Source organism: Protopterus annectens, chromosome 2.part1 (assembly GCF_019279795.1).
Source record: "Protopterus annectens isolate FY-2018-M chromosome 2.part1, PAN1.0, whole genome shotgun sequence".
NCBI lineage: Eukaryota > Metazoa > Chordata > Ceratodontiformes > Protopteridae > Protopterus > Protopterus annectens.
The window spans coordinates 1,221,672,600-1,221,696,751 of NC_056729.1; the positions used below are offsets into that span (position 1 = coordinate 1,221,672,600).

General features: G+C 40.8%; 1 protein-coding gene across 1 annotated transcript in view; it reads right to left on the minus strand.

Moving 5' to 3' along the window:
* ATAD2B (ATPase family AAA domain containing 2B) overlaps window positions 1–24,152 on the minus strand; it is a 4,508,062-nt gene that overhangs the window by 1,280,047 nt on the left and 3,203,863 nt on the right. The window contains exon 22 of the mRNA XM_044063554.1: window positions 17,910–18,045. Coding sequence (XP_043919489.1) covers window positions 17,910–18,045 — 136 coding nt within the window. The remainder of the gene's footprint in view (window positions 1–17,909; window positions 18,046–24,152) is intronic.

Consider the following 24,152-nt stretch of genomic DNA (forward strand, 5'->3'; position numbering starts at 1 on the left):
AATCCGATATAATAGCATCGGTGTAATTTATTCCAAAAGGGAATCTATAAATTCTTAAGCCGAGGCACATTTTTCAAATCAATGCATTGTTTAAAGTAAGCAATGTCCATCTCAACAGTTTTATATTTGAACATTCTCTTTTCTAACAAAAAAATCAAGTCTTTCAAAGAAGAATCATGTGTTGGATTATCCACAGCATTGTTATTGACAACACCTTCCCGGCAGTTGTCCGAAGAGAAAGAGTAATGTTTAGCGAAATTTTTTTCAAACTTGTTGTTGGCTTCAGATTGAGAACCAAACAAACTACTGAAAACACATTCGTCCAAAGCCCTGTTGTTAATATTCGATCCTGTATTAACTTTATTAGCAGTTAAAAAACAGTACCATTTTTAGGACGCACCACTGGATTACGAGAGTCCGGGTTCATGTTACTTGAACTAGCCAAAATTGGAGAAGTCTGAGTCACTAATGTATTGCCATTACACTTATTCACTTCAGATAAACCATTAGAAGGACTAGTATTAGTCTTACTGGAACCAGGAACATCGCTTGCTGAACCCGCTGCTGTATCACTAACAGAAACCGGTGAATGTAAATTTGGCGGGTTATTTGAATGAACTGCCATATTGGAACCAAAACAGTTGTAACCTGGCGGGACAAAGACCGTACGTTCACCAATAAAGGATCCACCGCCTGCATGACTATTTTCTCTCTGCGTTAAAAGTTCAATGAGTTTAGTAAGTTCACCCTTAATTTGAGAGATTTCACCTCTCAATTGCTGAATAGCTGCTCCGGAATCCTCGGCAAGTACGGTACTTGATAGATTCAAATCCCCGGATATGTCCATAGCCATAACCCGAAAAAGGAAAACTGTTGTAAATACACCAATGAAACGATAAAATAAGAAAAAAACTTCAGGTTAGGCAGGAACTCCAGGCCATAAGATGTAATGTAGAAAACTCCACTTTATTCACAAAAATACAAGTTGTAAAACAGGTTTTAGCGCTTTCATCTCTGGCTGAGACTTCATCAGAAACAACGAACAAAACAAAGAGGCCATTTAAATATTGAATACAATTAACTTGTCAGTGATGTCATCATTTAATTTACTAGTTGACAATTTTAAAGATATATAAGCCTGGTTCCAAAATTTAACACAACACTGAACATAAATATATATGAATATCAAAAAAACAAATCTCAAAATTGATAAAGTTAAAAAATCTAAAAATATGAAATAAATATTACTTTTTGTAGGTACTAAATGTAAAATAATGTTAAAAACATTTAAACATTTTTTTGGAATGGATAGATAAAATTCTATTGAATACATATTTTATTATCAGCACCACAATGTATATAACTTTTATAATAAACATTATTTAATATTATTTCTATGTATATATTATATATAATATAGTTTTTATTATTTTTATATGTTTAAATTGTTGTTAATGTATTATATGTCATTAGCTCTTTCTATCAAAATGGGTACTAAAGAAACATGATCATTTATACCAGGTGGAAACATGGATGCCAACCTATATTGCCAGTAACTTTCTTTCTTCTTCAAGATGTTTTTCCATTCACCACCTCTTGGATCAATGTTTACCACTTCCAAAATGCCAAAGACAAATTTATCAAAATTGACACAGCCAATACTGTGTCTATACAAGGCATTTGTACTTTTTAAATTTTTTATATCGTTCAAATGTTCGTATATTCTACGTTTTAATGCACGTTCGGTTTTACCCACGTAGAAATGGTTACAGGCATTACACAAAGCTAGGTAGACTACTCCCTTGGTGTTACAGTTACCTTTCTTAAAATATACTTTGCTTTTTACACAATTGTTTAACACTATACTCTGTTCTTGATTAATGTACATACAATAATGACACATTCCACACTTTTTAGTACCTTGTACAGCTGTACCTTCTTCAGTCATTCTTATCATACATTTTTTAGGCATAGAGGCCTGACCATGCGGTCTGGGCGTCAATCTTCTAGGCATGGTTCGAGTTTTAGGCCTTGAAGAAGAAGATGGTGTTGGTTTAATATGCAAGTCAGTAGGCCTGAATACACCCTCAGAAGCCGGTGCTTGCACAGTGGCTCCAGACCCATACAAGGTAGAGACATCCGCAGGTTCCACAGTTGAAGCATCTCGCTGCATACCGGATTCCGAATGGGTCTTAGTAGAGGCCTGCGAATCTGAAGTAGCGGGTATCAGGGGCTGCGAAAGCGCCTCACTGAGTACCGGCGAACTGGGCGGCCTGTCTCTCTCTTTATCTTTGCGTTTTTTCTGAATGTCGGTAGTCGAATGGCTTACCGAAGACATATTAGGATAATTGAACCAAGCACCAAAATATTTAGAAGCGCAAATATACCGACGACGGACAGTTCATTGTTTAAATAAGGCACAAAACCGACAACGAGGTTCGTCGTGGTCAGGGCCTAGGCAAGGAATACAGTACGAATGAAAATCTTTGTGAGGTATTTGCTTTCCACAAGAAATGCAATTATTTACTTTTACTGACATCGGATTAGAGCAAGAAAACGTTTCCTCAACAGGGTACTTAGCTTTTAGTTTAAGACTTTGGTTCTGAAACTCGAAAACGAAAATTTCAGGAGTCGGTCAACCGGCACTTGCAAACTGCTTCTGCTTCGGGCACCGCACGGCAAGAAAGACTGATGTAATGACGTGGGCTGCATGTTTTATACCCCTGACGACCTGACGTCATGGAAGGAGAGACAGCAACTTGACGTATGACCCAAGACTTTGTTAATCAGGCCGACTGAGGGCTACTGCAAGCAGATAACCCTAACGTAATGACTGCAACAGTGAAACACGAAGAACATCAAAAATTCAGACATCAGTAAATACATAAATGCAGACAGAGTAAAGTAAATAATTCAGTCAAGCAAATGTATAAAAACAGTACAGTACTGTTAAACAAATAAATAAAACTAGTGCACTACTGTTAAGCAAATAAATAAAACCAGTGCAGTACTGATAAACACTGAACAGTTAGATAAAGTGCAAAAATATACTTATGTGAGCTCTGTATTTCCAAGATTGTTTAAGAAACACTCTCAGTCAGCAAAATGGAGTTTCAAGCAAGATTAGCAGAAATCCACACAAAAGTAATATTTTATACCAGATAAAAGACCATTCCAAGGCTACACCTTGAAGCAATCAGATAACACAAAAGCTGTTTGACTAGTTTTTGCACCCTGGAATGAGTTCACCACAAATTCTCTGCTGCCCCAGAAAGTTGTAAAGGACCAGTTAGTCCAAGCTAAAGTTCTGTACCAAATTGCCTTAGAAGAGACATAAAATATATCAGCAGAGATAGAGAAACAAAAATTCAACCGGAGGTCAGCAAATATATAAATGAAGAGACAGAAAAATAAATAATTCAGTCAAGCAAATATATAAAAACATGTGGTGCAATGGTTAACATTGTCACCTCACAGCAAGAGGTTCTCCGGTTCGATTCTCGGCTGGGGTGCCTTCTGTGTGGAGTTTGCATGTTCTCCCTGTGTTCGCGTGGGTTTCCTCCGGGTACTCCGGTTTCCTCCCACATTCCAAAGACATGCATCTGGAGCATTTCTCCCCAGGCCTCCGCTGAAAACAGGCTCTGTGGAACCTAGTTGGACTTTCCCGGTCAACAAGTGATAAATAAATAAAAAATAAATAAATAATAAAAACAGTGCAGTACTGTTAAGCAAATCTATAAAACCAGTGCAGTACTGTTTAGCAAATAAATAAAAACAGTGCAGTACTGAAACATTGAACAGTTAGGTAAAGTGCAAAAAATATACTTATGTGAGCCCTGTAATTCCAGATTTAAAAAAACCTCTCCGTCAGGCAAAATAGAGCTTCTTGGAAGAATGTAAGCATATTCCTTTGGACCAATGGGAAAGGTTTCCCTTATAAAGTCTCTCTCTCTCTCTATGGGCTTTCTGTATTGTCAGATGGTTGAGAAACCGTCCCATTCAAAATGATGTGAATCTTTTTGTTGGGAATTCTTTTATTTCCTCCAAACCTTGTTCTATCTCCAAAAACATGTTTGCCTGCCCCGTGAGAAATACTGTGAAGAAAACTGAATATAGAAATTTGAATCTCACTCATGCCTGTTGATATCCCTATCATTCTTGGAATACACTTGCACACCAGGCCAGGCAGAATTCATTTTCCATAAACACCCCGGTGTCCCCAATTTTTAATACTTTACCCTTATTCCATAATTATGTCAGGAACATCTCCTTCTGCTGGTGTGACAGCATCTTTACTAATTAATATACATCTCAGCTGTTTTCTGGTGGTCAAGATTCGGAACAGACATAAGTTCAGGTGTTTATTTGTACTTTCATAAAATTAATACAGTTTATTCATTCTAGCTTCTCATGCAGAGCAATGAATCTCAGCTTTTATTTTGTGTGCTCTGCTTCCAACTCTTCTTAAGCCTCTTGTTCTGCAAGTTTTCACTTTTCTGATTTTGGCAGTTTTTCACCTCATCTGACTAGCTACTAAAAGCTGCACCTATTTTTTCTAATCTTGTCATTTTTTATTTCTCTTGTGATTTATTTTAAACACCACTGACTGCATTTAATTTATTTTTCTACTAAATTACTGTAACCCATTTCCTGTATTAAAACCGAAAATGTAACTAGTTTTGCTGTACAGTTGCAAGGTTCTTCCAGGTCTCAGCTTTTTCATCTTTTCTGGTAGATTTTCACTTACATTCCCCAAACTACTTCTTTGCTGACATTCAGGCAGTGTAAATACTAGCTAGTAACTGAATTATACCCAGATTAATGACTTACTGTTAACAATTTTCAGTTTTTGTACTGAGAGAGCTCTAATCAATATCTTAACTCATTTAGCAGCCATCTTGGAAGTGTAAGATCAAATTCTTGATAAATTTCCTAAAACAAAAAGTCCAGGCTGCTTTATTAGAAAAGACTGAAATAAGGTCAACACAAATGGTAACAAAAAAAAATGAATTGCCTACATTCCATGATAGACACCCAGTGTTTTTATTTTCAATTTTCTAAATGTATCCCTTTTTATTGCCTATAACTCCTCCTATGCCTCTATCAGATAACCCCCAAACCACAAGCTCCAATACTCAATGTGGGTGATCTCCTACCAGTAGCCATGGGTTTGCCTGACCCTACCTGAAGGCTCATAATTAATAATTCTCATCCTAATTCTACATGCTGGCTTTAATACCAGAAAACTGCCCCAGCCACCTAAAGTTTTCAAATTGACTACATATACAGGCTACTCATATAAATCAATACAGCATCAGCACATCAGGAAATCGTCATTACATTTCCAAGCATGTAAATCCCTTACTCATCATGGATATTTTTCCCCTAGATATTCTGAAAGATGAAGAAAATTCCAATGCGCTTTTAACCCTTGAATATTGGTCTAGCATGAACTTCCATCAGTGGCTTTATGAAAATGTTCTGGAAGACCAAAACTATTAATTACCCTCTCACAACAAGTTACATTCCATTCTAGTGAATGTCTTCATAGCATTCAAATTTTCTACCGTCCTCCTCACACATCTTTAACTTGTTTTATGAATTCTCTTTACTGCTGTAGTACGTGGGTTTGGTTATTAAATGAAAGTTATGTACTTATCTTAATGCTAGATCCATGTTGTCGTCTTCTGTCAGTCTTAACAATTGGGTACATTAGGTCCAAAAAGATCAAGGTTTCGTCACTTCACACTATACTTTCACCTCCAAGGCTCAGGATCTTCTCTTTCCCACAATGCACAGCTACTTTAGCAGTCTCTCAGACTGAATTTGCCCCACAGAGCAAGAAACCACAACACTCAAGGGACTCTCCCTTAACTAAAACATAATGCTAGGAAAATGGATGCAATCTAGAGGATAACTAGCAGCCCAAGGCTCCAGGAAGGATAAGTGTGGTCTTATAATAGCCATAAAGAGGTGATAATTTGAAAGGAGGACAGTGGGAGGGTATGCTGAGACACAAAGAAGACAACACAGATCTAGCATTAGAGTAAGTACATAACTTTTGCAACTGATGTATTTTCTGTCTGCCTCAACAATTCGGACAGAGTCCCCAACTACATGAATCCTGGAAGTACAGTAGAAGGACATTCCAGATAAAGATGAAACCAAAGGAAGCACTTGATCTAGATGGTAAATCAAGCTTATAATGAGAAATAAAGGTATAAACTGCAAATCATGTTACCACTGTCCAAATATCAATAAGAATAATACTGAAAAAGGTTGAAGATGCAGCAGCCACTCTAGTAGTGTGTGCTTTTGGTTTGGAAGGTAAGGTAAGAGTTGAAAATGAGAGAGAAGTTGTTGACTGCAACTGAGCTACAAAATATAAGTATCTTGATTTTTTTTGATTATTTTTACAGATTACTGTTTTTACAATTTAATATATATAAAGCACTTTGTCTATTCAGTATCTTCACAAATCCTTATCTGTTTAAAAACTTTCATTTGTCTCTGTAGTGCTTGCTGTCTTGTAGGCTATTGTGTAAACTGAAACTGAAACATTTCCTCTGTGTAATTATCTCTTGGCTAGTGGGGGCTGGTTCTTTTGTGTTCTTGTAAAAAAAAAAAAGAAGTTCCTGTCTTTGCACACAGTGCAGACTAGAGAAGTTGTTGACTGCAACTGAGCTACAAAATATAAGTATCTTGACTTTTTTTGATTATTTTTACAGATTACTGTTTTTACAATTTAATATATATAAAGCACTTTGTCTATTCAGTATCTTCACAAATCCTTATCTGTTTAAAATCTTTCATTTGTCTCTGTAGTGCTTGCTGTCTTGTAGGCTATTTTGTCCCACTCTCCCTCCCTGTTGGTGTCTTGCTCTTATACTTGGTGGCTTTGCAGTTGCCCGCCCCTACTGTGACACACCTCCCAGTCTAGTGTCATTAGCTCATTCTGCTTAATACAGAGAGAACATTTGATAAGGCCTTCTGTTCCTCCTTTTTCCCTTTCAAAAAGTAAAACAAAACTTTTTTTTTTCTCTCTTTCGCCTGAACCTTCTTGTGTTCTGACTGTCCTTCTCAAACATTTTGGAAATATACAGTATATTTCAGAGCATTTGTTATAACTGTATTTGCTATAACTGATTTAAGTATTTTTTCTGGCTTTTTGATTATTTACTGCTTAGCGACTGCATTTTAGCCTGTTTATACAGCTCTGCATTATATTTAAACTGTTTTTGTGTTGATTAACTGTTTTGCACTTTTAAAAAGTTAGTTGTTGCTTAATTTTACCTGTAGGCTAACACACTCAAGTGCGCTAGCCGCTTAAAAGCATTTATTGCATTTACTGTCTGTTTTTCCTCTGTTTTCTGCAAAAAAAAAAATCTTGTTTTCCCGCCTTACTGAACTAGAATAGTCCAGTCTTCAGAGTTTGCTGATCTCTGGGCTTTGTCTTGGTTCCTGTGCTATTCCATATCCTTATTTGGATAAAAGGAAGCTTCTTTGTTCACCAGTGGGAGTGGGGAGCACTGAGCGGCCTATTTGTCCCCTAGAGAAGTGGTTCCAGCCAGAAACATGTAGTCTATTGGCCATTTTGGGTCAATTCCTAGCTCTTTTCAGCCCCCTGTAATAAAGCCCGCTTTAGCGCGCTTTTTAGCTTGTATTCAACTCAGCACAGCTCCTCGTGGTGTCCTGCAGAGTTCTACAAGCAGCAGAGAGCAAAAGAGTGACTTTTTCCTAATTTAAGTATTTTTTTCTGGCTTTTTGATTATTTACTGCTTAGCGACTGCTTTTTCGCCTGTTTATACAGCTCTGCATTCTATTTAAACTGTTTTTGTGTTGATTAACTGTTTTGCACTTTTAAAAAATTATTTGTTGCTTAATTTTACCTGTAGGCTAACACACTCAAGTCGCTAGCCGTTTAAAAGCATTTATAGCATTTACTGTCTGTTTTTCCTCTGTTTTCTGCAAAAAAAAAAAAAATCTTGTTTTCCTGCCTTACTGAACTAGAATAGTCCAGTCTTCAGAGTTTGCTGATCTCTGGGCTTTGGCTTGGTTCCTGTGCTATTCCATATCCTTATTTGGATAAAGGGAAGTTTCTTTGTTCACCAGTGGGAGTGGGGAGCACTGAGCAGCCTATTTGTCCCTAGAGCAGTGGTTCCAGCCAGAAACTTGTAGTCTATTGGCCGTTTTGGGTCAATTCCTGGCTCTTTTCAGCCCCATGCTATAAGGCCCGCTTTAGCGCGCTTTTGCGTGATTTAGCGCGGAGTTGCCCATAGAGCACCATCGGGCAGCGCCAGCTAAACAAGGTTAAACTATTTCTGGCTCCGTAAAGTCTGCTCTTCAATTTTTCCCTTAGAACTTCTCTACTTGCAATCTAAATAGTCTATTCTCTATCTCAAAAGCTCAGCACTTGCTCCTAAAGCATTTTTATATAGGTAAAGTACTTGTATACTTAAAGTACTACATTAGCCTAGAATCCCCTTGAGTACCCATTTCCCTATAGGTCCCTTCTGACTCAGTTACACAGCAAACTTTTTCACTTTTTCTAGCATGTTGAAGGGTCAGTTGCTAGCGTCCTCTCCTGTTCAGCTGGTGAATCTGGGCATCTTGAGGCAATGTTACAATTGCCTCATGTACACAGACAACCCACTCCTTCTCCCACAAAACACAAATACATGTGAGAGATGCAACTATATAGCCAAACTGGAGGCTGAGCTCTCTCAACTCAGGACTGGCAAGACCAGACAGGAGGAGAAGGAAACCACGCACACCACAAACCCAGTTTCACATAGAACTATCACAACTGCAAAACAAACACATAAACACACAAAAACATACACGGAGGCACTGATCAAAAATCTACCAAAACTACAGAGGCCTCCAAAGCAGACACCCAAGCAACTGCCACCTCATGACATAAGACATGCAACACATAGTTCTCAAAGTCAGTGTGCTAAACAGTCACAGCCCTTAAGGCCAAACACAATGCCAGACACACTTGTTATAGGTGACTCCATAGTCAGACACACTGACGTCCCACTCACCAGACTGAACAAGGAAAAGATCACAGTAAGCTGCCTGTCAGGCGCTAGAATCTGCCACATAACACAAGCACTCAGGTCACTCCACAGCAAGTACAAGTATGACTCAGTCATTGTCCATGCCGGTGTGAACGACCTGAGACGTACCTCCCTGGACTACATGAAAAGAGACATAGAGGAGCTCTCAGATTATGTAGCCCAGGCCGGTATGACCCTGACCCTGAGCAGTATCCTACCCTCACCAAGAATGATGCCACAATACAGAGACAAAATGATCAGCTTTAATAACTGGCTTAATTACTGGTGTCATTCTAAGGGGATCCAATGTCTGTCTGCCTGGGATGACATGCTTGACAACCAACGCTGCTTCGCAAGGGACGGCTTGCATCTGTCACCCCTGGGCTTCCGGATATTGGCAAAGGCTCTTGCCACCCCCATAGTGCCTTTTTTAGGCAAGGCTCAAATGTAAACCTACCGCCCTAGAAAACAAAAATGGAGAAAAACAAAGGGTAATACTGCTCAATGCCAGAAGTCTAAACCTCAAGATGCACGCCCTCGAAGCCCTCCTCAGTATGGAGAACATCGATGTCTGTGCTGTGACTGAAACCTGGTTCAAGGCTCCTGAGAGCACCCCAGCACTATCAGGTTATACCTCATATCATGCGGTCCGGCCCCAAAATCCGGACCGAACCACAAAAGGAGGGGGAGTATCCATATTCATAAAGGATACCCACACCTCCAGGTTAGTGGCAATGCACGAAGCATCGGAGACCATCCAGGTGCAATTAACCATAGGTAAAACTGCCCTACAGTTTGTAACATGCTACAGACCACCTTCTCAAACTCAGGAAACCCACACAGCCTTCTTGAAGACACTGGAGAGTATGAATGTCTCTCCAAACACCATCATATTGGGTGACTTCAACTACCCAAACATAGACTGGGAACATTACTCAAGCCCAAACACCCTAGCCCAAAGGTTCCTTGAGTTCATAAACTCAAATGCTATGGAAAAACTAGTCACCATTCCCACAAGAGGAGAAAATATACTAGACCTGATCATCACAAACATGGGGACAAAATGCTCCACACCGGAAGTATATCCTTCATTGGTGAGATCAGACCATAAATTAATCTCACTGGAGATCCACATCCTGCCCCCACCCCCAGCAAAAAAGACCACAGTGAAGAACTTCTCAAAAGCAAACTTCACACTTCTTAAGACTGGAGTGGTATCCTTCAAGGCCCCCGAGCCAGTGGAAACCACAACCCACGCTGCTGAAACCCTTACAAATGCCTTCTACGAGCACCTCCAGGAATGTATGGATCAAGCAATCCCTAATAAAATCAAGACTCTTTCCACCAAAGGCAGGCGCCCGGTCTGGTGGACCCCAGCCATAAACAAACTCTACAATAAGAGGAGAAAGCTACTACATGACAGAGCAAAATCCCTAAAAGGGAAGGCATCTCTGATCAATACTAGCAAAAACTACGATCACTCATAAAATCATCCAAGGCCAACTTTGAGAGAAAAATCGCTAATGACACAAAAGACAATCATAAAGCCTTCTTTAGCTATGTTAGAAACCTGGGTGGAAACTCCCAGATATGCTCAGAATTAGTCCAAAATGATATAAAATCACTGAACCCACAGACATTGCCAACATACTGGCAGACAGGTTCAGTGCAAATTTCTCCCCTCCCTCCCCAAAAGGAGAAATATCTATCCCACCAGAGTCTAGCCTCCCAAACATCTCAGATGCCCAGGTGAGAGCTGCTCTCTCTAAAGCAAAAAACACAGCATCAATGGGACCGGACGGTGTCCCCGGCTGTGTGCTACACAAACTCAATGAGGAACTAAACCCACACATAAGGCTGCTGTTTAATCTTGGCCTTACTACAGGATACGTACCCAAAGAATGGCGTACGGCAACTGTGGTCCCACTCCACAAAGGCGGTGCTTCTACGGACCCTGGAAATTACCGCCCCATAAGCTTGACGAGCCTTGTCTGCAAAGCTATGGAGAGGATCATAATGGAACTCATAAATAAAGACATTGGGGACCTACAGACACTGGATCCTACCCAATTTGGCTTTGTCAAGGGCAGATCCTGCCTCTTGAACTTGGTCGACTTTTTCGAAACAGTCACTAAGGCCATTGATGAGGGTAAGGCAGTTCACACAGCCTACCTTGACCTAGCAAAAGCGTTCGACAATACCCCACTCGGGCATCAAAGAAAAGCTCACCAGCTTAGATGTAAACCCATATGTCACAAGATGGGTTGCAACTGGCTCAAGGACAGAACACACAGGGTTAGAGTTGCTGGTGCCATGTCAGACTCTAAGCCGGTCACGAGCGATGTCCCACAGGGCTCAGTCCTGGGCCCCCTCTTGTTCGGCATTTATTTTTCTGAAGTGCAGGCAAACATAGGGGGATTGTGGCTGACAAAATTTGCAGATGACTGCAAACTGGGCACCATAATTGACACTCCATCAGACACAGACATCCTCCAGAGAGGTCTCATAGAAATGGATAACTGGTGCCAGAGCCATGGCCTTAAGCCAAATGCCAAAAAATGTATAGTCATACCCTTTGGGAAAAACAAGGTAACCCCTAATTACCACATAGGTGGTAATCCATTAAACACGGAAGAAGTTATCAGGGACCTGGGGACCCAAGTTGACAGTAACCCCTCTTTTGACACTCACATTGCTAAAGTGGTTAGGAAGACCTTCTACATTGCCCACCTGATCATGAAGGGATTCACATCCAGATCAGGAGAGGTCATTGTACCCCTGTACTCTTCACTTATCAGACCAATGATCGAGCACAATGCCCCATTCGGAATGTACCTTACCCGACACCTGCAGCAGTTGGAAAGACCCCAAAAGTTCCTCACCAAAAGGATAAAGGGGCTCAAACATATGTCATACGATGCCCGACTGAAGAAACTCCAGCTCTATTCAGTCGCATACCGTCTGCTCAGAGTGATCTGTGCCTGACATACAAGGCCATGTCCAACCCGGAATTAATGGACATGCTCCACCTCAAAAAATCCAAATCCACCAGAGCCATGAGAGCAAGAGACTTAAACCTCAACACGGATATAAATAGGACGTGCTGGAGGGACAGATTCACCACCCAGAGACTCCCTACACTATGGAAAAGAATCCCAGTCCATGTGAGGCAGAGCCCCTCACTGACTCTGTTCAAGAGAAATCTTGACGAGTGGATGGGAGATCGTAGGTTTACCCCGGGAATCATCTCTGTATCACTGCTGGACAGAGGCACAGCAAACTAATGGGTATAGTATTCTCATCCTAAGGGGTGGTGAAAGCCACACACACTCTGGCTAGGCTTATAAATGCCCTAGGGCAGATAGCCTAGTATGAACCTATGAACCTATATATATTCAGACAGCCACCTATACAAAGCAATCTTAGATACATTGGAACCCAACATGGTCTTATAAAATTACACAAATAGTCACATTTTTGGAAGTCTTTCATAAAATACAAGCAGAAGTGCAGTTGACAGTGAACATCCAGTAGGTGCAATTGATAATCACCTTTGTTAGTAAAATTGTCATAGAATACTGGAAAGTGATTGGTCTGATTCAAGGAAGATGCTGAGGCCATCTCTGGGGAGAAATTCTAGGTTAGTCCTGAGAGACGCTGTGTCCTTATGAAAAACAAATACTAAGGCTCACATGTCAAAGCTTGTAACTCTGACGTAACAGCTACCAGAAAATGTTTTTTTCAATATAATAATTTAACCTCAGCAGTTACAGTTCAAAGGATACTTTAGAAAGGCCCTTAAGTAAAACAGTAATGCCCAGAGGAAAGTACCAGGTGTCCTCTCAATGGTGGCCATAACAAACGATGCCTCTTAAAAATGTTTTGAGCATCTAAAGAAGGCAGTGGAGGTATGCTGTTCACCCACACGAAAATTAGAAATAGCAAATTGGATTTTAGCTTTAAAAACTGGCCCCTGATTGAAAAAGATCCTCCCAGAACTCCCAAGAGAGAGAGAAGGGGGCCAAAAAAATCCAGACCCATGGAAAATGTTCAAACAGAAAACCTCACCAACTTACTTCTGTCAAGTTTCTCAGAAGTTAGAATGTGAACAATATTAGCAGGAAAACCTGGAACTTCTCTCTATCATCAAAAGTGGAGAAACCAAGCAGTAAGACAGAGATTTGATGTCTGAGTGAGGCTTGCTGGAAGGATGAGAGATCAGATCGAAAACAGGAACCAAGACCTAAAGGCAGGTAAACAAGGCGAGACTAAAGACATGGGAACAAAACCTGTTAGGGTCAAACCTGGGGCAACAAGATCACCCTCACCAAGTCGCTTTTCCTAAAGAAATATGTTTATGAATGGAGTTTGTGGATAAACATACAGGAGGACCATGGGGCAAAGTATGGATTCACAGCGGTCCTTGGGAACACTCAATCCAGCGGGATAAGGGCAAAAATCTGTTGCATTTGTTGTTGGATAGGGTTGCAAAAAAGGTTGCTGCAGGGCTGGCTCCAGTGGCTGAAAATCTTGGATGCCCCTAATGGAATAATAGATGATTTGCGTGGCAGAAGAATCACTCTGTTCAATTTGTCTGCTAAAATAATGGATCTCCCCAGGTTGTGCATTGCAAAGCCCTTGCTTGTAAATGTTTCCTAACCCAAACACCTGCTTATATTTATTAAGGGCACCAGAACTTGTCAGAGACTTGGGATGCATGGCTAGGCTTAAAATGTCCATTGTTGTCATTAGCTGTGGTGAGGCCCACTAGCAGTGCACTAAACTAAAAATGACTAGCTCCCAGAAGGAAGCAAACGTACCTTCTTGACTGCCTGGCTATTTTGATATAACAGTATTCATCCTGTAGATCCACAGAGCATATCCATTCATCCTTCTAAAGAGGAGGCAATATGGACAACACCATGACCACTCAGAATGCTGTCTAACAAAACAGTTTAACTGATGGGGATTCAAGATTGGTTTGAGGTCCCAGTTCCTCTTTGAACTAAAAAAAAAAAAAAAACACTAAGTAAACTCCAAATCCACAAGATCACTTGCTTGCTTAACAGCTTTAAAATTTCTTATGCTGCTGCCCTTCATTGTGGGAGTGGACAGTATGAAAGGGAATTTAGATTTAAATTTGGAGAAGTCAGAAAGGGAATAACATAGCCCTCGCTGGTTATGACTCAGCAACCAGGAATCTTAAGTGATTAGGCATGAGGGCGTAGACACAAGTGCCCCTGACTGCCTTCAGAGTAGAACAGTTGGAAAAACATTCAACAATGCTGAAAGGGTTTGTCAGTGATGGTAACTTGAGATCCTTGAAGCTCTGGACTACCTCTGCCTCTCAGGTGACATCTGTTTGTATTTACCTATCTGCCTTGGTGAGAGGAGTTTTCACATCCTGGGAGTATCTGGGGCAATTTATAAAACCACAGTAATTTCCCACCCTTCTGGTTACAGGAGAAGAACCTTTGCAGGGTGGACAAATAGATTCAGAAGGCAGACAGTTTTGCCTTCTTGTTCACTCATGTTAAGAGCATCCTTATCACATGGTCCAAAAAGAATGGAACCCATTCAAACAGGCATTAAGGAAAAACATTTTAAAGACCTCCTCAAAACCACACAGAGGTAACCAAGCATGGTAGCTGATGACAATCCCAGTACCTGCTGCTCTCAATGTGACATCTACAGCATTGGAAATAGGCATATTACAAACGGACTGAATGGTAGCCAACTGTGACTCCATCAATTTTCTGGACTCTGCTGTCATGGCACCATAGAGGGACTTGGAGAGCTCTTTAATCAAATCCCACTGTAAATGAGTCAAGTGGTCCACGTAGTTCAGTGCATGCACAGCAAATGTCACAGAAGAACACAATAGCTTCCAGAATATGTCCAAAGCCCGAGACTCCCAGCTCAAGGGATAGACAGAGGATCAGTTCTTTCTTAGAGGCCACCACCACAATGACAGCATCAACAGGGTTTTTTTTTCCAGTGTGCCCTGTCCCAGAGGGTAACACTGACAGGTTTGCAAGGTGTTGGTTCCACCACATCTGGCTCTTTCCAAACCCACTTGTAAATAAGGTCAACTAAATCATCTGCTGGGGGAACCATCCAGATGTAGACTGGCCAGCACCAAAGGCTCTGAGAACAATGTCTCCTCCTGGGAAGGGGCATTGCTGGACCAACCTCCCAAATGGGTCAGGAAGTCTAGTAGACCTCCAAAAGAGATGACTTCCAAGAGAGATCATGGGGACCCTTCCCCCCTCATTGAGGTCCGTCTTCTGTAAGAGACTATTGTGGGGAATCCAAATGCTTCCTTTTGCATTGATGTATCCTGTGTTCTTCTACATGGGGAGAGTGTCTGGGGAAAAAACAGAACCAATCAGGGAGCCCAAACCCAGGCTTGCTTGAGGTGAGTTGGTTCTATATGTCCTAATGATAGGAGATGAAACAGAACCGAAGATCCTGAAAGAGCAAGGATTCTGGGTGGAAGCAGGGTGCCCCCCCTCTCTTTTGAATGGGATAGGATATTCTCAAAGGCCTCAAATGATGAACCAGGTCCTAAGGAAGACTTCCTTGCGTCTAAAGACTAGGAAAAGAGTTCTCTTGAGATGTATCCTGACTGGTGTCCAATGCTGACACTAGAGTCAAACTGTCAAAGGTTAAGGGTCAGGGACAGCTCTGAAAGTCATTGAGTTGACCCCAAACTCCCTCTAAAATCTGATGTTAGAGTTCATTAAGTTAAGGAAACTGTTTGGAATAGAAGATATCCAGATTACTGGCTCTGCTGGAGGTGGGTGGGGGTTAGACCATGTGGCAGACACCCAGATCTGAAGTTTGGATTGGATAAGATACTAAAAGGAGAGTGGCAGGACCTGGTCCTCCTTCCCTTAAAGGGGGGGACAGACAGGAAAACCACTTTGTTGAATCAGAGTCTTCAGAATCCCTCATCATCTTATCCACATGGCTCCTTGAGGACCACACCGATCTAAAAGAAGGAGGTCTAGCGGATCAATGACTGTACCTCTCCAACGGGAGAGGCAGGGATCAGATCAGGGGGTTGCTCTGCGGGGAAAGTTTGATTCCAAAGAATAAGGGAATGTGGGGGACCAGATAAGATCTGAAGTCAAACCCACAGTAGTAACTGAAGTTAGGTCCAAAGGTCAAGAGCACTGGTTGGATCATAAGACCTCTTTCATGATTCCTTGGATCAATAATGTGATGGGTCCCTATCTTTGTCCTTGTCTCTCTCTTTTTCTTTAGGCTTCTTCCTCATGAGCTTTTTGGAAGATTTATATGCAGGCTTCTTAGGTTGAGAAAAGAAAAATACATGACTGGGTCTCCCTGACTGGCAGGGAGAAAGCACTTCAAGGTGAGTTTGGAGCACTAGTCAGAAAAGGTCCACTGGCTGAAGGAAGAACACAGATCACATGCCTCATCTACGTGAGCTATCCTCTGAGCTGTAAACACAAATGACATGCAGGTCTTGAGGAGGGATCTTGTCCCACAGCCCAAGCAATTCTTAAACCCAGACACCTTGTCAGATATTTTGAAGCAATAAACAGCAGCAGCAGCAGCATGAACACCAACTTACGGCAGAACTGCTACTACATAAACAACCTATCCAAGACAGTAAATACAACTTTTAAATTTTTTATGCAAAGAACTCTTAACTGTACATGACTGGAAAGGAGAGGAAAAATATCAAGAAAAAGTAAATCCCTGAAAACAGCATGAGATAAAACTAATACAAAAATACTGTTAAAAGTAGTCAAAAACCTGGCAAAGGAACATAAATCACTTGGCTTTTCTCGAAGAACTTAAAATCAGCACTGAGGCTTGGTGACCATATCTGCCTCTCAAAGTGGCAAACGAGATCTTGGTAACTGGAAGTCTGGTGGTGCATTATGGGAAGGGGAGGAGCCAGAGTCTTGGAGGTGAAAGTCTAGTCTAAAGTGCCAAACTCCAATACAGTATACCCAACTGCCGAGGCAGACGGAAAAGACAATATCAGATCAGCTCCATTTCCTAGAGTGGCAGAAGTATAAACCTTCTTGCCAATCCAAAATCCAGCTTTGTCATCTGGCAATACATTGTTAGCAGATGAAAACTTTAATCTCTGGCTGCATCCAAAGAAATCATGACAACATCATCCACTAAATTTTGTATAAATATCTGAATTTCTCTACCACCCAGTAGAAGTGGTGAAGCTTCCTGGGTACTAAGAGGGGGTAAAGAACTGGGCTCAGATCTGCTTTCAAAGGCTTCCTTGAACAACTGCATAACTATGTGACTGACCTGTTATTTTCAATTGCCAGTAAGTCCTGGTAGTGCTTAGGGAAGACAGAAAGTACCATAATTAAAAGTATCACAATGACAGAAATATCCACTTTATTCATGAAGCACATGATGTACTATGGTATACAATTAGAGTATGCCAAGCCTGGACTGTAAACAATAAGCATAATCATCATATGTAAACAAGCACCGAGTGTAGCATTTTAGTACCAGTGTCTTCAGTTTCAGCAATGCTACAGTAGTAAATTAAATCAGGAAAAGCAATTATAGCATATCTGTGAAATCTCAATAAAGCTTTGGACTTGAAAAGGAAAACATCTTTCCATAAATATAAGAGCTAATCAGAGCAGTTATATTTGTAGAAAACATTACCATCAGCCTAGGCAGAAAAAAACACATCACAACCACTTGGGGAATGAAACACAGCAATTCAGTTTTCCAGGGTATAAAGTCAAAAAGAAATACTGTCCATCAGTTTCCATCCAATACTGTATTAAATCTGCTAATATCAATACTGAATAAAAAATCAGCCTGCAATATTACCAGCTTTTTTCCTTCTAGGAGGAGGTTGTGCCACTTGATTTAAAATAAGATCTTGAAAGAAACGACGTCTGTCCTCTTCACTAGGTCTGCTAATACTAATCACTTCTTTATGTTGTATACTGAAAATGTGTTTAACCTAAAAGAGAGAAACAGTTTACAAAAATATAAATTCCAGACAGCAAAATTTCGGAGGACACAACTTTTACATGAAGGAGCTAACAAAAAAAGATAATTATGTTACCCTTTTATAACAAAATTCTAAGGACAAAACTTAGCAACATTAAACATTATCCTGAAGAAATTAGCCACAAAGGACAATTGTCTAACTCCCTTATTAGCATATGAAATAAGACACTATTTTGACATATTAAGTCTAAAAATTACTGCAGTTGCCACTATACTTCTCAACTGTCCAGATTTTCGTCTCATATTTTGGGCTGCTTCCCATTAAAATGTGTGGTTTTCTGGCAAATAATTGTGGATGGAAGTCATAAAATGACAGACATTTTGAGTTTCAGACTTCATATCATTCAGAACATGTATGCTAATGCAAAACTTGTTATCCTAGCAACACTAAGTTTATAAGAGGAATAATGTTGGCTTTGTCCAGACTTCTTATACTAAAAAGATGAGAGAAATGGTTACCACTCAACCGCTTCTTCAATTTGCTCCACATCCTTTAAACCTAACAGATGACCTGCTCCACTAACCATTCAGGTATGATGCTGCACTATCGTATTATCATTTCTGTAAAGCAAAACCTCCTTATTCCTGTCTAAAAATGGGTTGTTTGATTCAAGTCACAGACACTGCCAGAATCAGCTTTCCTTTTCACCTTTATCTTCTTACAGTGAGGTTGTGGCTCCATTATCATGACCCCTCTCCTACAGCTTTTAAGTGCCAAAATATTCTCTTCACAGTCCAAACTATTTAAACATCCCTTAATTCATTCTCAGTTTCTGTCTCATCACTTATTCCAGCAACATATCTCTCCCCTAAGTGTCGTATAAAAATCTAGGCACAGTATTCCAAACATAAGTTCATTTGTGTTAGGAACTTGACATAAGTGTAGTCCTCATGTCTTGGAGTATCTTGTCTACACAGGTAGGCCAGTGCCAGACAGTCTCTCACATGAGGCCATCAGTGGCACAAAGGGTGCATCCGTTGGCACCATTGTCAGAACTTTATCTGGATTAAAGCCCCAGAACTACAGCCCAGTGGAACAGAACAGGTAGAACCCACATCACTGGCCTAATTCCATGCCAAAGTGCCCCAATACCAATACTCCAACAAGACGCACAAAGGACAGGTGCTTGGCAGGGTAGACATGAGAAATAAGATTTGGGTGTCAACTTCAACCCCACATCAAGTACGGACAAACCAAACAACAAAATGCAATGGAGGGATTTTGGACTGCAACAGTAAAACTATCTACATTTGTGTTAAGTAACCAACACAACTGCACTCTATTAATCACAGTACCTATTATTAGAGTCCTTATGTTTTTTTTTTTTGCTCCCCAGTGCCCCATGTCCACAACGGATGTACAAGGCTATCTCCTACCCTTCTAGACTTACACTAGTACTGCTGGGCAGGTTGCAGATTCCAAGGATATCCTACTGTGGCGTTCTTTACATGCCCTACCCATTCCCTTACCTGCTTCTCACACTTGTTAATTACATCCAAGGACCACTTTTCTTTCTTTGGACCACTCCTCTCCTAGTGAGCATCAGTGACAATCACCCTCCCACCCTGGATGGGCACACCCATCCCTCCCTGCTACTCAATCAGTTGCTCGAGCTGCTAATCACACCTGGAGTGACTGAGCCATAGTCAGGGTTTTATCCCTCTATGCCACCAGAAAGGCTCAGTCCTCACTTTTTGTGAAGTTTTCAAAGTACTGAGATAGTGAGATGGAAGATTAGTTACATGGAAATGGGACCTTGCGGGACAACAGAGACAAACCCTGCCCTCTCTCTAGATGAATCTGCTAGGTTATAATGTTTGGAAAAGCTGCAGAGAGGACTAATTAGGGTTGCTTTAATAATGGCCTGGGTGGTGACTCTTCTACGGAAGGCAGTGGTGGTAGCTGTAAGCTCTACTGCAGTGCACCCTAGTATACCTGGGACTAGTTTCCCATAATACTGATATCACAAAGCAATGCAATGCGTTAATTATTTGTAAGAGATTTGCTTGCAAACAGGATTATCCTCCTTCCCTTTTGCAAAAGAGAAACAGCTGATCCCTTTTTCTGAATTCTTTGGTTCTGTGTAAACAGACTACAAGTAGTCTATGATTATCAAGGGAATGCAGGGCCCTCTCAGAGTTTTGAGCCTTTGTAAAAAAAAGACTTCAAGCTGAATGACCTGATTAAGACAGTTCAGAAAACACTTCAGAAATAAAAGTCTCTTGGACCCTCTGAAATCTAATGTAGTGGCACTCTAATCTGATAGAACACAAAGAAAGGTTGCTTGCACATTAAAGCATGGAGTTCAAATGCATCTATCTGAGGTAACAGCCACCAAGATCATCATCTTCCAGGAGAGGAGCTGAGCAGGAAAAACAGCTGCTGCTTCAAGAGGCTCTAGATCTAATGATGGAGCAATCCACTTTCCAGGTGAAAGATTCCCCTCAAGAACTGATTAACTGAATGTCTGGAATATAATGTGCAGTCCATAGACAAACATGCAAAAATAGCATGAGCATACATGTTGACAGATGCTTAAGCAAAGTCAGACTTATGAAACGGGTATTCCAGGATCAGGCTAGCATAGCATTTTCTGGGATCAAGGTACTAAACTGACACCAAAAGGAGAATCTCTTCCATTTAGCTAGGTAAGATTTCCATGTACTGGGTTTCCTGGCTTCCTTCATGATATTTAGCCCTGAAAATATGTGCCCACCTAGGATTACAGAAAGATCATCCAACGCTGTCACAGTATGGCCACGCTGAGGTGCATTAGGGACTCTGTATTGTATTAGTAGGTCTCCTTACCGAGGCAGCAAATCACATTTACCTCCCACCATACTGGAGAAGAAAAGGAATGAACACTGCTTTGCCCAAAAAAGGGGGTTATGAGAATTATTTAAGGTCTGTCCTCTTTACCTTTGAGTATCCTAGGGTTCAAGGGGTATGGGAAATAATGCACACAGAATATGAAATGCCCATTTCAGGAAGAGACTGTGCTGCAGGGCTCCTAGAGATGGGTAGAACTATAAAAGTTGTTTGTTCAGATTTAAGGCAAACAGGTCTACATCTGGTATACCCAATCTGCCAGTCGCATCCAAGATCACTGCAAAATGTGCGGATAGAAACGGCATCCCCTTGTGCAAAATGAATTGCTGGATCCACCATGAGAATGCTCTCTTTACATGGTAGAAAGGGAAACCTTGGCTCCCACCTGGAGTAGGTTGCGACACTACCTGTTTTTCAAGTGCCACTGAAGTTTCCTCATATGCAGTCATGCCAATGGAACTATCAAAATGCATACTGCCTTGTAACCTAAGGGTCTTAGATATAGCCTGGCTGTAATTTCCTCTTTATAAATGGAACCATTATTGCTCCTTCAACATCTCCAGTCGATGCGGGAGGAGGAAAGCCCTGTGCTATGAAGTGTTTAGACTCATTCTGTGAAAATTACTATTAGAGAGAAAAGAGGAAGGATTTCTCCCATCCAAACAGTCAATCCTAGGTCCTTGAAGCAATTCAAGGTGACATTTACAGCATTCAAAGCACCCTGGGAGGATTCTGGAAAATCATACAGTTGTCTATGTAGGAGAAAATATGAATGCCCTTTGACATGAAAAAGACCATCAATGGAACCAGACTTTTTGTATGTTCAATGGGAGCACTACACAAGCCAAAGGGCAGGACAATGAACTGACAAGTACCCCCCTGCTGCAAACCTTGGGTACTTTTTATGACTTTTGATTACTAGAATATGGAGGTTTGCATCCTTCAATCCTAGAGTCATTATGAAGGCTCCTTGAAGAACGAGTGGCAGAAGTTCTTGAAAGGTTAGTATTTTCAACTTAGACACCTTTAAGATACCCGTTTAAGAAAGATCAAAACTTGGGCTAAAAGACCCCACTCTTCGTGGGCCATGGAAAATTCTGGGGTAAAATCCGTACCTCTCTCTCTCGGGGGAACTTTTACTATGGCCCCCGTGTCTATAGCATTTTTTTTTTAGAGCCTGAGAAATGAACTGCAATCATTACCAGGGAAATGATGGAATACCTCTAAATTATTTTTTTTTTTTTCTAGGAACAGAAAACTGCAACTGTTTCTTATATGTTTAGCATCCATTTGTTCTGAGTGACCTCCTACATCATTTTACAAAGGACAAGCCCGCTGCAAGTTTTGGAGAGGGGGGCAGGGTTGGTAGGGGAAAAGAATGGGGGTGCTGGAGTGATTTTAGAAAAAAAAAGTCAGGGGATGGGCCAGGTATGCTGAGCGATGACTGATCCCTCTGGGGTCCACAGGCTATTTTCTAGGTTTTGCTTGTAATTCCTTTTTATGCTTTCATTTGCCAAATCTGGTTGGCTCTTATCTGGGACTGGGAAGCCAAGTCTTGCCAGGGACATTTCTTACTGGTTAGGTTATTTTATCCTTTTCCTCTGGTTTCTTATACATTTAATGAGCTGAAGGTCCTAAAGAGTAGATGCTTACTCAAAGCGGCACTGAGGATTTCCTAGCTACACATCGTCTGGCAAAGACATGATCCTCAGCCACACACGTCTCCTAATAACCTACCCCTGCATAAAGTGCCCACATAATCGCAGCTACATTTCTTAGAATCATTAGTATCTTGGAAAGAGAGGTCATACATGTAAAGTAACAAATGACTCCAGTCTTTATCTTCAATCCCATCTACTTTAGTCCCCCTTCTTCTGCAACAGCATTTTTGATAAAGCATGCAAGACTGGCAGTTTAAAACCCTGAAGGAAATAGGAGTAATATAACAGGATAAATAATATACACCTTCTTACCAAGTCTATGAAGAGTCTATTCCCTAGCTAGAATCTAGGACCATCACATCTGGATAAGATCATGTATTCTGGTTTAGGTGCTTAATCGAATCGATGACCCTATAAAATCAGTCAAATTCCCTAAAATCTGGGGTAAGGGAGTCAGGCTCCAATGATACACTAAGAAACTCATCTTACTGGACAACTTGAATTACAGGTCCATGGAAACTCATGAAAGATCAACATCTCTGTTGGGCATCAGAGTACTTACTAAATTCCTGCTGGAAGGCTTCCTTCATCTTATCAAGGTGATCAGCAAAGGAAATATTTTTCTGATAAGCAGACAAAGGGCAACATGTCTTTAGTATCCAAGTTCTCTGGGAGCTTGTCAACATAAGCCAGTCCATCAGCCTTGGAGTCAGATTCTTCCAAGGGATGGGTTCACCCTTCACTTCTTAGAAGGGGCAATGGACACCAAATATGAATCCAGCTCTGGACTTCCAAGATGGTTGCACACTGATCTTCATCTTAACTTAAGCTCTCCCAGAGTGAAAATAGAAATCAAGAAAAAAGAGTGAATGAATCTGCCTTTTTGGATAAAATTCAGCTACTGGCTAGTTAGTATGCTGTATGGATGCTAGCAAGAAATTTAGATAACCTGAAATTAAAATCAACTATAAAATGTAAAAAGAAAGCACTGTCTGGGAAGAATCCTATAGCTGTTCAGCAAAAAGTAGTTCAAGCGTCAGCTCTGGTACAAGAGATGGCTTCCAGTAATTTAAAAATACATCAAATGTGCTCAGATTATTAAAACAAATGAATCGCTAAAGGAATATTATCAACTCAAACAAAACAGAAGAGGCTATAACTAGTTATTCAGATGAACAGATAAAACCCCAAAACTTCAGAAGCTGAAATGAAGAAAAAGCTGGCTGAATATGAAACTTCTCAAGACGAATGGTTTCAAAAAGTGATGGCATTAGAAGTGAGAGTGCACAGAGAAAAACTGAGATTGTATGCTGTACCAGAGAAACTAGAAGGAAAGGACTATTAATTTTATGAAAAGCACAATAAGCAACAGGACTGGTATTCCATAACAGGATCTGTTAAATGAAAGAGTACAGACTGTATGCTTCAAAGCTGACCATGAGAAAGCAGCCAAGACCTGAATTAGAAAAGACAAAATCATACCAGCAGAAAGAGTTGGATCTTGACAAATTCACTGTACACCAGGCAGTAGAGAAGCAAATTTACCCCAGCAAGCAAGGAATGTCA